This window comes from Helianthus annuus, chromosome 11 (genome assembly GCF_002127325.2).
Source record: "Helianthus annuus cultivar XRQ/B chromosome 11, HanXRQr2.0-SUNRISE, whole genome shotgun sequence".
Taxonomy (NCBI): Eukaryota; Viridiplantae; Streptophyta; class Magnoliopsida; order Asterales; family Asteraceae; genus Helianthus; species Helianthus annuus.
Genome location: NC_035443.2, coordinates 168,914,880 through 168,933,465, shown reverse-complemented (window position 1 = coordinate 168,933,465; position 18,586 = coordinate 168,914,880). Strand labels below are relative to the sequence as shown.

General features: G+C 31.9%; 1 protein-coding gene across 8 annotated transcripts; it reads right to left on the bottom strand.

The window, feature by feature from the left end:
- Positions 1 to 9,973: 9,973 nt before the first annotated feature.
- Positions 9,974 to 17,696, bottom strand: LOC110891026 (gluconokinase-like). Of its 8 annotated transcripts, none has more exons than XM_022138688.2 (8): positions 17,415 to 17,696; positions 17,117 to 17,160; positions 17,003 to 17,045; positions 16,847 to 16,926; positions 16,406 to 16,756; positions 16,253 to 16,322; positions 15,521 to 15,639; positions 9,974 to 10,308 (listed from the first exon to the last, which is right to left on the bottom strand). In XM_022138688.2, exons 1-5 carry the CDS (start codon positions 17,480 to 17,482, stop codon positions 16,584 to 16,586), a joined length of 408 nt encoding a protein of 135 aa, XP_021994380.1. In that variant the 5' UTR covers positions 17,483 to 17,696; the 3' UTR covers positions 9,974 to 10,308; positions 15,521 to 15,639; positions 16,253 to 16,322; positions 16,406 to 16,583. The 8 variants fall into 8 exon arrangements, 7 of the variants coding, with proteins under 7 accessions (XP_021994380.1, XP_021994379.1, XP_035835953.1 ...); XM_022138687.2 differs by lacking the exon at positions 9,974 to 10,308 and adding an exon at positions 11,670 to 11,883; XM_035980060.1 differs by lacking the exon at positions 9,974 to 10,308 and adding an exon at positions 13,399 to 14,588.
- Positions 17,697 to 18,586: the final 890 nt, after the last annotated feature.

Sequence of the window (18,586 nt, the reverse complement as noted above, 5' to 3'; positions counted from 1 at the left end):
GAGCTCCGATTTTATTAATTAAGAAAGATGGTTCATTATGCTTATGCATTGATTACCGCAACCCTACTTAGGCAACAATTGAGGATCGCCATCAGTTACCCAGGATCGTCGATTTGTTCGACTAACTGTAAGGATTAGCTATTCCTTAAGATTGGTTTTAAGCTATAGTTGGAAAGATTATCCCACCTTAAATAAGCTCTCCTGTAACTAATAGTTAGCATGTAAGCATCAAGGCTGCTCCTTTGGAGACTTTGTATAGATGGGATGTTAAACATCTATTGTTGGATAGAAGTTTGGTAAGTCCGAATTAGTAGGACCTGAAAATCTCTTGGGAACAACGAATAAGATCATACGAATTCATAATCGTCTGAAAGTTTCCAGTAATCGCGGAAAATCAAGGATTGATGAAAGTCACAACCCTCTTAAGTCCTTAATAAGAAATAAGGTTCAATTGAAGGTATCACCCTAAACCAGAGCTATGACACACGTCCTCCAATTTGAGAGAAAGAGAATGATAATTAGGGTTAAATGTTAGAATGAAGGTTACGGTATAATAGAAACGTACATAAGAAGCCTCTCCAATCCTTAAACCAGAGTTATGCCACATGTCCTCCAATTTGAGATATGCCACATGTATGCTTATGTGGCTGCTTATTTGGCATCAACCATAGGGTGACATGTGTCCCCCAATGGTATGCTTTATTAGAGATATAGATTCATGTATCTTCTTAGCAACAGTCTAAAAAATGGACTATAATTTGATGTTTATTGCATTTCTGCCATTGATACTTTATCAACACTGGAATTTTGGTGACCAACTTTTGTTTGATGATCCCTCAAGATCTTTTTTTCTTTTAGCTAAAGTTTATGTCACTTCTCTTTTTAAGTTTCAAAATTCTCATTTTACACACTTTTTGACATATCGACTTTATAGCATGTGTCGGTATAAATGCGAGTTTATCTACATTTACATCATGTGAGTTAGTTGGTGATTTACTTTCGTGTTTTTCTTTTATGTTTTTCCCGGTTTTTGTTGTTCGCATGCCACTTAGCATCCCCTCCCCCCCTAAACGTTAGTAGTACAGTTTTACGCCTTCATCCTTGCCCCCAAAACGCGGAGTGGTTGGAAACTAGTTATAAACAAAAGGAGTAGTTATAGTAACCTTAATCATAAATATAATGAAGATAAAAGCTAGCTAATATGACTTGTAACACCCACGGTGACATTGGCAAAGATGTGGGCCGTTCTATATTTTTATGAAGGTAGCTTATTTCTAAATGATATTGAAAGAAAATAAAGAAAAAATTAAGCAATCTATCTCCTCACCTCGTTTGTTCTCTTTCATACGCGAAAAAATCTTGTTTGGAAATGATTATCAAAATCCATAACTTATTGATGATATTATTGGACTACGAATCTACTCTACATGGTTATTATATTGGACAGTGGCGAAGCTTGAAAATTTCCACCAGGTGGCCGGAAGTCACAGTACTTAAAAATTCTATATAAGTAATTTTTTTTATAAAACCAGGGGGTCGAAAATGTATGTACCTAAAAAAATCTACACGAAACGTACATACATAACATTACTGAGCGAAAATTCAGGGGGGGGGGGTCGGGCGCCCCTCCCGGCCCCTTGAAAGCTACGCCCTTGATATTGGACATGCCAACTCTATCTCTAGCTAGTGTTACGAAGCAAATATAAATTCGGGGTTTTTAGATCATACATAAAAAGAAAAACCTAAAAAAGATTTTTAATTCTTTAATGCATTTTTTAGAAATAGGAAACATTTAGATAAAGTTAATATGATTTTACCAATATTGCTAGGTTCATATGCAAATCGTTGAATAACACGTATGTGACCAAATATAAGTCAGAAGATCATTATTGAAAAAGGAGCTCGTGTGAATGAAAAGAAAAACACAATGAAATAAATGTAACGAGACTAAGGAAATGGTGTTAAAGTAGTATGTGGTAGAACCGTAGAATTTCATTTTAAGATAAAAGAAAAATAATGTACACGTAATGCGAAAATCGTCGTTGAAAGACAGCATTAGTATATAAGAGCATCTCTAGTATTCATTCATACTAAAGTAATATAAAAAGAAATTTCTTATAATTATAATTCCAGTTTTGGGTTGTATAAATAGTGTATGGACCCTGCATTGTTCCTTTTGGGTGGGCATCTATCTATCTTGTGCTCGCTCAAGGGCCACGAGACGTTCATGAATTATTTATTATTCTTGTTAAACATACATATGTCAATATAGTTTCATTATTATTTTAAAAGCAAATGGGACAAGTAGTTTCATTTCTTTGTAACGTCAATATAATCTAATCCAATCTAATTTGTGATTTTGTCACTCAATCCGTCCATCATATCACTTGTACAGATAGATATAAACTTTTTCTTTGACATCGAAAAAAAACACTTTCAAGGTTTTGATCAAAATCATAATAAATTTACTTATAAGGTGATTTATTGCAATAGGACACCCAACCCAATAGCCAACAAGGTAAATTAAGCTTTTCGACTAGAATTAATATTAAACCTAAAATATTAAAAGCTATAATATAATGTAATTAAAGAAAAACTTTGTCTTATATACTACACTAGGTTATCACCCGAGATTGCTTCCCGGGTAGAAAATCTAAATTACATTAATCATAAACGTATATATAAAATTAATGCAAATAAAGTGACATATTTCATAGATTACTAACAAAGTGGATTGTATAAGTTTTCTTCATAAGTCGGGTACAAAAAAAATCAAGAAATAAGACAAATAATGTTACATTTACAATTTACTGAAAGTAACACGAGCTTGGACCGGTAGGGTTGAATATGGAGAATATGGAATGAGCTATGCAGTTAATATCGGTGATATATCGGTCATATCGGTGTCCCTTAGTAAAATATCGGTGTCAAATAGCGGTCAAAATATTGGTACCGATATTATCGGCGATATTAACGGATATTTGACCGATATAACCGATATATCACTGAATTATTGGTGTTAAATTTCTATATATATAAATTATGCATTATATTTTATTACCTATATCCCACCGATATCTTATCGAGTAACAAATATTTCAAATATCGGTCCTTGACCGATAACTGATATTTTACCGTATTAACTGCATAGGGAATAAGGGAGGCGTCTGATAGAAGAATAGAGTTTATGTCGTGTAAGGGAAAAGTGATAAACTGAAATATTTAGAAGGTTTTTATATGAACCCGGATTGTGTTTGGATTGGATTAGGGCAAAACGGGCCTTCATTGCTCGAAAAAGCGGACCGGTCCGGCCGGGAGCCGGTGGTCGGACCGGCGGGTCTTCGCTTACATTCAGGCCGGTTCTTTTTTTCTTATTTTTATTAAATGATGCCATTCATTGAAAACCTAATCCTAAACTCAAACAAAACAACAAAACACACCTCCTCCTTCCCTTGTATGCTGTCGCTTGGCTTCCTCAGAGCATTTTCTTCATAGTTCCATTCCATCTTCGATTCAAGTTCAACTCCATCAGGTTTGATTCCAATTTGAAGGCTTGAAAGAGTTCCATTCCATGGCTGGTATCATTCCAATTTGAAGGCTTGAAAGAGTTCCATGGCTGGCTTTTGATTTTTCAATGGAACAAGAGAGAATAGATACGAGACAGAATATTCGTTTATGTGAGAGAATAGAGTTTGATGAAGATTTGCATTGGGTAATGGAAGGGTACTTTGGCTTTTTTCTAGTATCAAGGCACCGCCCATCTAATCCACTAATATAGGGTTTAAGTGTTTTGGTGATTTTATAAATGTTGATTTTTTTTTAAAGGAAAATGTTGAATTTATTTAAATTAAATGATATTTGGGTAAATCCATTACATTAATTTAGGACATAACTAGTTATTTTCTATATTTTATATATATATATATATATATATATATATATATATATATATATATATATATATATATATATAGGGGGAGGTTCATTTGAGAAGAATCTTCTTAAAAGAAGAAAAAATGAATTAATATAGACCCTATATTTTTTTGATCAATGGTTGTGAATCAATATATCATTTTTGTCCACTTTTAATTAATGTTTTAATTACTAAGGGTAGTATAGACATTTTGATGTACAATATTAATAAATATTTTAAAGAGTTACACAAATCTTATAAATGCAACCATAAATTCCTCCTTCACCATCATTACTATATTGGCTCATACACAAATTTTATTAGAAGTGACAAAATTATTTAAAAATTATGTGTCCTTTACATATTTTATTATGAGTCGCAAAATTATTTAAAAGTTTTTGAGTCCTACACATTTTGTATCCTACACCAAAATATTGTTTTAATGGTGTAGGAAACGTTGAAAATATAAGATCATGTGTATGCTTGTTTTTATTGTGTAAGATGCATAACTATTTTATAAGATAGGCACATTAAATGATTAGATTCATTAATTTGAATAACAAAAACACATAAAAGAATCATTAAATGATTTGTTCAAAGTACCTTTATATCCTTTATTCTTTTTATTCTTAATTTTTAATTCTTCTCATTTGAACTCTCCGCTATATATATATATATATATATATATATATATATATATATATATATATTATAATTTATGACGTAATCCGGGTCTTAAATCCGGTCGAACCGATCGGACCGGTCCGACCTTTGACCCCATAAGGCGACCGGGTCGACCTCCGGTCCGGTTCTGAAAACATTGTGATTACCTACTATTTGGTGGCATGTGAGGTCCCCCATATCTGAATGTTACACTCCAGCCCTTACAATTAAAAAGTATTAACGTTACACACACATTTATGTGACTATAAAATGAGAGTAAGAGAGAGAGAGAGAGATAGAGTGATCATCTTCTTTCCTGTGTATCTATCTATCTATCACATGAGAAGAGAAGAGAAGAGAGGAGAACATTCACACACACACACACACTCACTGGCTCTCCTTATTTCTATTGCTCTATTTTTTTTATATTTCTAATTTCTAACGAATCAGATCTTAGGTTCGTGTTGTTTTATCCGTTGGGTGTCAGTCCCGACCCATTACCGCCGGGCGGCCAAAACGTGCCAGAAGTTTTATTTTCGTTTTCTCTCTTTTTTTGTCTTTTTCTTTGATTTGCTAATATTTTGAACTATACTTATAGGAGGTATATACATATTACACTAGACACAATCTGGTTGTTGCTTTTCTGTTTCATCTCAAACAAACAAATCTCACCGTTGAAATTTGTTGTTACTTTTAACCTCCTCCTCATCATATATCAACAACACTCACTTTCATTTTCATTTTCATTCCTTCTGCTTCATCCTCTTGGCTTCCATCTGTTCTTTGTTGTCTTCTCCTCTTCCTCCTTCTGATCCAATGTTTGTTTGTTTCAACTTCTATCTCTATTATTCATTCAATGTGTTTCTTTCTTTCTTGTTTATTCCATCCGTTTTTCTTCATTTTGACTTGTAAATGTTCATCTGGTTTGCTTTTTAGGGTTTTGATTATGATTACTTAATCATGTTCATATTCTTCTATTTATTTATTTACTAGTTTATAGACCCGCGTATTACACGAGTTTGTACAATATAAATGATATAATTATATAATCTTTAAAAAAAATTATATTACTAACGACCTACGTTAATTAGTAACGAAACTTTATATATACAAATTTCAATTACCATATAGTGGTTCACACAACTAACTTGAATTTATCACAAAAAATAACCCATCTTAATTAGTAATACTGAAAATATCATAATAGTCGTGTATTACAAAAGTTGAATACTGAAAAACATTTAATAAACAAATTTATATATTAATGAAATTATGTATTACGTTACATGTAAGAATGTACAAATAATAATAATTTTTATCATTGTGTATCTTTTAAATATAATTTTTATTTAAAATAAATCTCTAAGACCTCAATTATGTTTATAAAATTCATTATTTAAGTTGTTCTTTTTCTCTCTATTGGTAAAAAGCCAATTTTATTGGTATGACATAAATTAGATTTGTTATTCTTACTACTAATATATAGTCCTCCTCTGGTTCGTTATTATTTTTTGCTTTTATTTATATGTTAGAAAACTCATATATTGATTTTATAGATAATCTCAGATATGGATAACGGTTTTTGTTTTTTTTTCTTTTGTAATTTAAACTATTTATTTTAAAAAGCACTAAAATCATAGTTTTAAATATCATAGATCACTTATGTATATTTTTTTAATCATAAATTAGAAATAGATATTACTTATTATATATTATTAATGAATTATCATAAATTAGAATTAGATATTAATTATTATATATTATAAATGAATTAAAGATGAAAATAGCATGTGGCATTAACTGGAGGGATGTTAGAGGAGAAAATGCCATGTGGCATTAAAGGTTACACGAATTAAATATAAAAAAAACTTAGATTGAATAATATTTTAATTTATAAGTGTTACAAACCAGTGTATTACACACATAAAATATATATATATATATATATATATATATATATTTTAAATCATACTTCTATATAATCCTGGTCACATAGTTAAAAAAATGTAATAATAGTATAATCTAATTATTGCGTGTTTCCGATTAGTATTAATATAAGGATGGTTTAATAAAAAAGATCCGTAATTTTTTATTTTATGATAATATTATTATTTAATAAAATACATTGTATTTATCTATAAAATTAATTAAATAGTGCATCCTAATATGGTTATTAACATATTTAAATCAAATTTATTATATTAGTAAGGATAAGGATTAAAAAATATTTTTAAATAAAATGTAAGTCTAAATTGTAAAGTTGAAGGAGAGAGTGACCCGTGACGATAAATGGAATCTTATATTAAAAGTTAAATAAGATTTGATGTTTATTAAAAGTTAAATTAGAGTGACATGTGACATTAAGGGGACTTCTTTTATTAGTAGATTTGTTATTTTATCATCTTTATCAGTAATTAATATTTTAAATTATTTGGTTTTAGAAATATATGTGCTTAATCTTAATCTTATTTAAGTGTTATTTTATCAAATAAAGTAAATATAATAATGCATAAATAATTAAATCGGAGATATTAATAATAAAGGCTTTTGATTTTAAAGGATATTCATATTAAATACAGACATATTAAAAAAAATATAATGACCGTTTATCGTATGCCATAGAGGTGAAGATAATCTTGATTTTTGATATGTAAAATCGGTATATTCAAGAGATAAAGTAATTCTTATATTTTTATCTGTATATCATATAATATAATTTAGTAACTTAAGTATCATGGTATATCAATTTCTTTTGAGTGAGATGATGCATAAAAAATTATTTATTAAGGTGGAGAATGGTTTTTATATTAATTTAGTTATTATTATTATTATTTATTATGATTGATATTATTATTATTATTTATTATGGTTTATATAGTATAATAAATTACCACAACGAATTAATATAAAAAAAAACTTAGATTGAATAATATTTTAATTTATAAGTATTATAAGTATTACAAACTTGTATATTATGCTTCTATATAATACTATTCACATAGTTAAAAAAGTGTAATAATAGTATGATCTAATTATTGTGTTTTTTTCCGATTAGTGTTTATATAAGGATGTTTAGTAAAAAGATCTAATTATTGTATTTTTATTTTACGATAATATTTAATAGAATACATTGTATTTATCTAATAATATTAATTAAATAGTGCATCTTAATATGGTTATTAATATATTTAAGTTAAATTTATTATATTAGTAAGGATAAGGATTAAAAAATATTTTGAAATAAAATGTAAGTCTAAATTGTAAGGTTAAAAGCGAGAGTGACACGTGACAATAATTGGAATTCTATACTAAAAGTTAAATTAGATTTGAAATTTTATTTGTAACTTTACCATCTTTATCAATAAGTAATATTTTAAATCATTTGGTTTTTAAAATATATGTGGTTAATCTTAACGGGGAGTTATATTACCAAATAAAGTTAATATAACAACGCGTAAATAATTAAATTGAGGATATTAATATTAATAGAAAAATAATAATAGTTTTGTTATAGATAATAATAAACAAACAATAGAGATAAAGTAATTTTTATATTTTTATCTCTATATCATATAGTATAATTTATTAACCCAAGCATCATGGCATATCAAATTTTTTAAGGGAGAAAGTGTTTATTTAGAATTATTTATTAATATGGATAATGGTCCTTATATTAATTTACTTATTATTGTTATTATTTATTATTGTGATTGAGGTAATATAAGAGAGAATGCCAAGTGGCATTAAGGAGACTTTTTTACTAGTATTAGATTGTTTGTTTGTTTGTTTGTGTGTTCGTGGATTGGAGTTAATAATGTGTGTTTATTAATAATTATACTGTTTGTGATTATTTCATCTTCTTATTCTTCTATATTCATTGTTTTTGTTTGTTTCAACTTCTATCTCTATTATTCATTCAATGTGTTTCTTTCTTGTTTATTCCATCCGTTTTTCTTCATTTTGACTTGTAATTGTTCATCTGGTTTGCTTTTTAGGGTTTTGATTGTCATTTCTTAATCATGTTCATATTCTTCTATTTATTTATTTATTTATTGTTTGTGTGTTCGTGGATTGGAGTTAATAATGTATATGGTGTTTGTGTTGGTTAGTTCTATTACATTGTTCCTCTTGTTCTTGTTTTCCTTTTTGGGGGGTTTGTTTATATATTTGGAGCAGTATGAGTTTTTAGTTTGTCTTTTTGATTTCCTCTTTTGATTTGCTATTTATTTGGATTTGATTTGATGAAGAAGGGTTCTATTCTTATAGTTACATCGCCTAACCTATAGATAAGTTGTGCAAAAGATGCGCGTCTAGTTGACGAATTGCACGACGATTTTGGGTTCCCGCTGCCTATTGGCAATTTTGGGTTCCAGCTGCCTAGTGTTCATTGTATGCAGCTTTCATAAGACTTTCTTTCCAGCTTCTTCATTCACCATTTAAAAGTTTATAAGATAAAAAAATATTAACGCCTATTTATGTGACTGGAGCGTATACCATGTCGATTGCTTGCTGAGAGTAAAGAACAGTAAAGATGAAATTAAAGAGGGGTATTTGACAATAACCGTGGATGTAGTGTTTGAATTGAGCAAAGGCTGGTAGTTGTAGCAAGTTGTAGCTTTCAAGCTTTCCTTAAAATTAAGTTAATTATTGTTTTAACATATGTAAATAATTTTGATGCTATGTTTAGCTTGAATAGAAGGAAGTAAAAAAGTTGTCATAACAGGGGAGTGTACCAAACGCATGAACATGCTCATTAAGTATTTCAATTTTGGATTTTCTTTCAAGCAAGTTCGTGATTATTTGCTTAAAACAAAGATTGAGAACATAGTATTTTCTTATACTGCAAGTGTAAACATACATGACATCAAATTCCAAAATCTCATATCATTATGCAAATGTAATATATGCAAAGGAAAAATAGCAATACATGGCCGTCTGTGAAAATCACAAAAACGTTTTTGGCCCTATGCGGGATAAAAATTTGGGCCCTCAAATAGTTAGTGTCAACTTTGGCTATAGTGACAAATAATAATTAGATGAAAATATACATAGACAAAAATGATTGGCAAAGGACTGATTTAAGCTTTGTTGTCAATAACAAGATAGAAATTTTGCAATTAACTTACAAATGCATGGTCAGATAAACACTAAAAAGAGATGCTTAGAGAATAATCAATCAAATTGTTGTTATATATTTATAATGAAGATTAAGTTAACTTTAACTAAATTTCATGTGGCAATCTGCTTGATAGAAAGTTATGGTATTAACACCAAAAAATATGGACTTCTAATGATTTTAGCACAACTGAATCAAATTGGCCTAAAGCAACAGTCAACATAAGGGCCCCAAGAAAACAAAAAGCGTTAGTGCTGGGTTTCGAACCAGAATCTTAGGTAGAAAAAGAAGGCACCTAACCATGATACGATAATGTTGTATATTTATCTGTATACATATATCAGAAATGTAAGACAGAAATATTTTTGGGCCCAAAAAAATGTTGGGTCCTGTTCGGTGGCACACCTTGCACATCCTATGGGTCGGGCTTGTAGCAATATAGTAATAGTTTAAACGGAAAAAAGCTTACACCATTGTCTTCAAAAAGACAACACAAGTCTCTTCGGCCGTCAAATGTGCCGCCTTCTAAAACATGTATTCCGCTGACTCTCCATTCTCTATCATTCGCCCCTGTCTCCTCTCCACAACTTTCTCAATGGGCCCATTTTTCCTCCCCCTAAAAAATCATTAAAAACATAAGGCGCAAGCTATATAGAAGACATTTTACCACCATTAATTAACTCAAAATTTTAGGAATGTTGTTTAATAATACTTTATTTGGTCGGTCAGGAGCAAGAAAGATGGCTTTTTTAATTTTTTTATTCTTGAAGGCATAACACGATTGATTAGATCATTCTTTCCGATTGTAGAGAACCTATCAGCCTAATATTGAAATGTAGAGATTCTTTTATCGTGTTGACCAAGATTTTAAGTCACATTTTGTTGCTCATATTTAATTTTCTGATTATAACTTCTACTATATATTATATTAACCACTTAAAATGAGCATATTGATCTTTGTTGGCTGCGATATTGAACGACAGGTCATTATTAACATGTTTCTCTTTCTTTTTTCCCTAATAATCTACATATTTATCTTTTCTTCCTTAATCGTATGTAGAGGCCAATTGTAGAAGTGATTGTGCACAAAGCAGCCAGGTTGTGTTGTGATAGCCCGAGTAACTAATCTTCTTCCACTATCCCCTCATAATTTGTTATCTCCACTGAGGCAAGATGCTTAAAAATGAAGAAGCATGCTCGTCTTCAGGGGAGGAGCTTAGAGGAGGCCGGACCAGGCCTCGGCCCGTGCGGTTTTTTCGCCCAGTAATGTTAAATTTCAGGTTTTCGAGAATTTTTTTAAATGTGTATTGGTTCGGCCCAGGCTGATTTTATCTCCAAAAAACATCGGCCCATGCTGAGTTTTAGGTCAAGATCCGCCACTGCTCGTCTTTAAAACATGGATCAACTTTAACCCTAGTTATAATCCTTAAATAGTAACTGTTGCTATTGTTCTCTAAATCATATCAAGGGCATCTATGATACATAACTCTATTTATCTCTAAACCAGTAAACCATATGCAGTTTGCCCATAAAAGACCTAGAGTAACGATTTCACTAAAAAGGAATCATGTGCACATGATCTCCTCTTTTTATACAGGCAGTTTAGTCATTTTGCAATCTTTTTCTCCCTATTTTCCTTCACCAAAATGAAATTGAAGTAAAAAATTCATTACTGATCTGGCTAATGATCAATCCACTATATACCCCTGCTTGCTTTCCAGAATCCTAAAGAACACACCATTTGATGTAGGATCATATCTTTTATTTATTTAAATTTGAATTCTTATTTTATCTTATTTAGTTTCCTATTTGAGTTTAGATTCCTAACTATAAAAGGGATTAAAGGTTTATTGTTTAAGTAGTTTATGTTGATTATTGAATAGAAAGAACTATGTTCTTGAACCTTTTGGTTAATTTTTATTTTTGATTAACGAATCATTCTTGAGCCATTTGACTGCACTCGAAACTGCATCACCGTTGTTCTTCAAGTGTAAATTAAATTTCAATAAACTTGTAACACCCCGACCCGAATAGGGCTGACGTGTCACTCTTACAGATATCAAAACTAAAAACCAATCCATAACATTATATAAAAGATCGTAAATATATATTATTACGTTACTGAAATAAAGAATCTTGGTCAACAACTTCCTAACGCTCCTCACTGAAATCCCATATTATCCCAGATTACCTGTAAAACAAATAAGACAAACACAAAAAGAAAAAATACGGCTGAGCCAAAAGTTGCTCAGTAACGGAGAAATCAACAGTACAAGTAAAGTCATATCAGCGGAAGCAAAACACAACAGAACAGAACTGAGACTGAACTGAAACGGTCATTGACACGATTACTGAAAACAAATGGAGGCACATGACTGATGCAAAAACTGATACACGAACCGATCTGAGATTGTAACGGAAAGTGATACGGAAACAAAAGTTAGACGTATACATAACTGTTACCGAACCCAACACAAACCGATGTAGAAATTAGAAACTGATACACGGTTGACCATGATGTCAAAAGCGTTTTATCTTGTATAAACGGAATTATTTTTAAACATCATTTAGATAATCTAGTATTCATACAACAATAAAAATTTCTAACCTATCGTTTGTAAATGAAGCGTTTGAACAAATAAAAAAACTAATAACTATAGAATAGTTTAAACAACATTTAATAATGCTATTATTTTTAAAACAAGATACTTGGCAAAGCTATTTTCTTATATTGAACGTTTGAACTTCATCAAAATAAAATAGGTTATCATATTCATAGCAAATCATCATTGGAGAAAAAGAACTAATTTTCTAACTTTGAAAAGTTACATTATAAAAAAAATACAATAATTTAAATAATATGGATTTCCGAATGAAACACTTTCGACCATTCCGTAAAACGACATGGGAAACAAAAACAAAACAAATAGCTAAGCCATAAATACCATTTAAAATCCCATGATCTCTAAAAGAAAAGAATTGTCGAACTATTATCTTTAAATACACATTTAGATTCCACTTCGTATCTTTAATTAATCAATATTCATAAGTTTATTATTTAATCAAAATAACTATTTTTATAACGAAATTACTTTAACCGATTGAGAGAATCTTCACGAAATAAGGCAGATCAAACGGCAAGAATATAACAGACACTGAATCAAATACTGAATACATGTACTGACGGATACAAACTAAACGTATAACACCGGATCTAAATCTTAATCAAGACTGATACTGAGACGAAACTGATACAAACCAGTACAGATACTGAGTCAAAACAGACATAACTAATACATAACAGAATCGGACACTGAACATAGTCAGAAGCATACTTAACCCAATACTGTTCGGAAACATAACCATATGCGTACATATATCAGAACAAATACTGAACATATTCGGAAGCATAACCCCATACATGATCGGAGGCATAATCAGATGCGTACAAAACATATCAAACATATCAGAACAGATACTGAACATATTCACATACAGAAACATATACTAACTTACACGACAGATATATCAACAAACTAAGTCGTGTAACATGGAAGCACCCAAAGCCATAAACAGAACAGACTGGTACACAGCTAGCTAGTCCATGCACCTATGAGATGGTGAGTGTGGCGTTCACCCATTATTCCATCTCCAGACAAACAAACTCAGACTCAGAGCTAAGATCGATCTATACGCCTCTAGTGGCCAAGGTGCTACACAAGCACAAGCTAGAGACGCCGTGAACTTTGATTACGCACTGTCACGACAAGTGCCATGTCGTTGACGCCCAAACGACAAGCCAGACATGCTTGGGTGACAGAGTACAAATACAAAGGCCTTATAAATAGTTCACAGGAAACTGAAAATAATATTAACAGGAACATGCGACCATGATACAAGTCTGAGGTATGGCATGCTACAACACACTAATAAACAAACAAACAAAGAAATACAAACCGACTCCTATAAGGTATCACATATCAAACGAATATAGGTATCAAATCATGAAAACAACACTTCAAGACAGAGACAAAAATCCGTACTACGAAGTAATGGACATAGAAAATATTATGATCGCAAGACCAAAGAATCCGTATCAACGAGTAACGAAAAATAACAGTATACTATGATGAAAGAAAAACAGAATCCGTAACTTATAAGCAAGCAGAGCAAATCGGCTTTGACGAGTATGCAACCTATATTTTCATTATTAAGTTTAAGAACATTGAATCGGTATAAGACTCATGGACTTACTGATTTTCCAACGACAGAGACCTTGCGAAGTACTATCTAATTTATTAAGCTTTTGGAACTACACAATGACACCAAACTTTTACGTTTAGATATTTACCTAAACAAAGTTATATACTCATCACTTATACTAAAACTCAATTTAAAGCTTACCGATTGTATTAGATCAGGTATATATTATAACCAAGAAAATAACCCGATTTATATTTGAACTGATAAAAGCCTTAGATCTCTAACCATAACCAGTAAATCGTTTTAATAGAGTGAATAACACTACAAGTTTTATAAAATAATTTTGAGTACATATATAATGTTCATTTTATATTCAAGTAGGTTTTATCGTCTCATCATCTTCGTAAAATATCAGATCGTCGGAGACATCCAAAAAAAGCAAGAACTCACACAAATATTATGGATCAGTTGCTAACCTGAATCGAAAGTCGAGTTATTCGAAGGATGGCACGGTAGCAGAAATATATGGCAAAGTTGTTGCTTGCGGTTAATTGGAAACAAGTCAATGCGGAAGTGACAAACTATAGTTCATGGCGGCAGATGAGGGTGCTACGGTTGTGTCCAGCGGCGCGTGGTAGTGGTGCAGACTGAACGACGGCTAGTTGTGGTGAATGCGACGGTATACTACAACGGCTGTAGCGGAGTAACAGATCATAAACAATTTTTTTTTGCTGGGAGGTTTGAATATTTATAAAAGGGTGAAGATTGGCGATAACAAGTAATTGTTTCCCTCATCCGATAAAAATAAATGGGTTTAGCAGTATGAGGCTAACGAGGAAGTAGAGACTCAAATCATTTCCTTAGTACTAGTGGGAATGCCCGCGCGTTGCCACGGATACTTATGTTTTTTTGCGCACGTTGCTTGACGGATTTAACGTAATTTATTTTTTTATACCAGTTTGCTAGCTAAGACAGAGCAATTGAGTATAAACAAAAAAGTTGACATAAAAAACTAACAATATAAGCAACTTGTAGACGACATATGGATAAACAAAAAAGGTTTACCTAAATCAAACAAGTTGAAGTTCAGCTCAAAAAAGAACAGTACCAGACTCAAATAACTTGAACAAAGATGGGTTCGCATCTAACAAAAAATATTATAAAATAAGCACATATTACGAATCTAATACATCAACAAAAATAAGTGAATTTTATAGTTACAAGAGCGATCTATCGTAACAATTTCCTAAAGATGGTGTGTGCTATAATCATACTCGAGAAAGTGGAGTGGTTACATCTTAACAACTATAAGAGCCTTTGTTAATTTCGTCCTCTTGGCATTGGCGAATATCATCTTTCTTCAAGATATTATATTTTTTCTTAGCTATGTGTCAAACGAGCAAATGGGTTAAACTTAAAGATCCATTTAGAAGCAAACAGACCATATAACAAGCTCATAAATCAATTTAATAGAAGAAGGATAATTGTGGTTATAATATAGTTTTTTGAATCATAGTTAGCACCCAAACTATTTATAAAGCTCATATGAGATGAACAAACGAAAGTGTATGTGGGCACCTCGATACCACCTGAACTATTTTGAAAAGAATTGAAGAATTGTTTACCTGTTAGTCCGTTACCCGACTCACCCAGCCGAGCGATTTAGCCACGTGTAATATTAATAGTCTACATGAGATGTGTGAGCAATGCATACTTGAGCTATGCTTATAGGAGGGTTGGGCACCTAGATGGCCAAATTAGCATGTCAAAGCATATTCAAGTTAAAAAAAAAAGTAATTTTGGTGCAGGGAACACAGCCAGGTTAAGTTGAGCCGATATACTTTTTGACAAACAGTTGAAATGATTAAAAAGTGTTGACAAGTTCGACCAACTCGATCCGTTCCGTTTTGTTTTGTTTGGACCCGTATCAAACAATGACCCAAAATGCAGTACACCCGTTTGACACACAATCCGGCAATTTGCCACCCATTCCAAAAATGATTCCGCTTTATTTACACAAAGAGGTGTAACTGCATAAACATGTGTAGTGTTGACTTTTTGTGGTACTGTAGTAGTTTTTGACTTCTTCCAAAATGACATGAAATTGACTTAAGCAAACAAAAAGTGGTGATAATAAACCACGGATCTTTGTCAAGTTTCAATACTATATTTGACCAAAAATGTGGTAGCAAGGGGTAACAAAGAGGGGAAAATAAGTTTAGACACCTCAGTTAAGAAATGAAAACTATATTAAAGCAGGTCCATCATTTAAAAAAAACACTACTCACTTTATTGGTACTGATAGCATGACAATGTCTATAACCATAACTATTTATCATAAAGCATGTGAATCTTACTTAACAGCACCATATTCAAAAGCTTTAGTAGTTTGTTCAAGCTCCACAGGAGTCCACTCAGCCACTTTACCTAATAGAATTAGAAGATAATTAAATTGTTAACCCATGTTATTTTTCAATTAGTTTTAATAATAAGCCAAAATATGGTTATACCTCGCTCCACAAGAGCCGCTTTACAACGAGTTTTAGCTTTATCAAGCAATTAACCAACTTAGCTACTTCCGTAATACAAGTTCTAAATCTCTTTCCATCATCACCAAGAACAAGACCAAATCCTACATGACTTGTTTTAGGGTATTTATTCATTACCTGTCAGCAATGAATCTTTTTTTTAAACGATTGTCAGCAATGACCTAAGAATCTCCCTGTACTGCTTTTGGAGGGCAAAACACCCAAGAATTACAGTCTTGCCACTGACCAAATTCGCATTCACAACATCCCGAAGCACTTCAAGCCATGGGGTCCGGTCTTCATCCGACAAAGGAATCCCCTTCTTCATCTTCTCTATAGATTGATACACATATTTCTATCTTCACAAATGACCAAGATCATCACACAATATGTGCAACAAGAGCCCATTTTGAAAACTATTACCTTTGTTTGATTGCGGATGGAAGTCATCAGCATCAACAAAGCTACAATTTAGAGCTTTTGCAAGCAGTTCGCCTATAGTTCTACATAACCCATGAAAATTAAGAGTTTTTATAAAAAATTTCAAATAAATTACACCAAAATCATGATGAAACTCACGATTTTCCGGCGCCACCAACTCCCATTAACACAACAGCAATTCCTGCAAATTGAAAGCAACAATAATTGAAGATACAGTTAACAGATTATTAAAGAGAAGACAAGATTAGGGACCTGTGTGATCTGAATCCATGACTCCAAGCTCAATAAAGGTCCACCTTGTTGCCATAATCACAACCAATCAAACAAACACTTGGTGGGCATCAGAAAGATTATCAGATTGCAATAATATACAAGCAAATTAAACTATAGGGGTGCATCAATTTGCAATGAAACAGATCAGATGGAGAAAGAAGATGAAATAAATTAAATTATTAAACAACTAATTAGGGCTGGTGCATGAATTAATCTGAAAGGGGTTCAGTGATATGACGAAAACCTAAAAATCAACGGATATCAAAATAAGTAGAACCTGTAACAGGTGTTCATCAAACCATCATCGCCGCCGCCTGAAGACGGCAGTTTCACGGTCGTCTCCATCACCGATAGGCCCCCTCTCTTAATTCATGATCTTCATCCTCCTCCCTCTTTCGATTTCTCCTTATGTCTCTCTGTCTCTTCACTTTCCTGGTCATGAAATCGCCACCACTTGCTTGAACGAACGTCGCTTCATCCAGATCCATTGTAACCACCACCGTCGCCATAAAGAAAGAAATGAAGAGGCAGCATTTAATCCCACTACAAAATCCCAATTTTAACCCTACGACGTCTTAAAAATAAAACCGAATCTCTAATATATTGGCTTGCACTCCCTTGTAAATGTTGCTTAATAACTAGGGATGTAAACGAACCGAATGAACACGAACAAGACCTTGTTCGTGTCCGTTCGTTAAGGAAATAAATGTGTTCACGAACGGTTCATGAACACTTACCGAACAAGATTTTATGTTCGTGTTCGTTCATTAAGGAAACGAGCGTGTTCGCGAACGGTTCACGAACACAAACAAACACAAATAAATTTGGCGAACGCGACGAAGGATAAAGATAGATGGACCAGAGAGTAGCACTCGAACTTGAATCCCGTATTGTGGAACGGAGGTCGATCGTATTCGCATATGTAAATAATGAGAAATGAAAGGGAAATGATGCATAAACAAGGTGAAAGTGGGTTTCCTTGTTTAATTGTTAGGGTAATAAAACAAATAAAAGTTTAATAATATAAAAAGTACAAATAAAATATAAAAAAGTACAAAGATCTTCAATTAAAACACAAACATACGAACATAAACGAACGCAAATCAACGAATGTTCATGAACATATTCACGAACACGTTCATGAACACCTTACCAAACGTTCACGAACACAATCGAACGAACGAGACCTCTGTTCATGTTCGTTCATTTAACTAATCGAACGAAATTTCTTTTTCATGTCCGTTCGTTTATTAAACGAACGAACATAAACGAACTTCCCGCCGAACGGTTAACGAACTGTTCGCTGAACGTTCGGTTCGTTTACAACCCAATTAATAACTTGTATTTGTAGTAAAATTACAATTTGGTACATCACTTCTCCTTTTTATAGTATTATAGATAATTATCTTGTTACCATATTTTAATATTTTTAAATATCACAATGGTCAA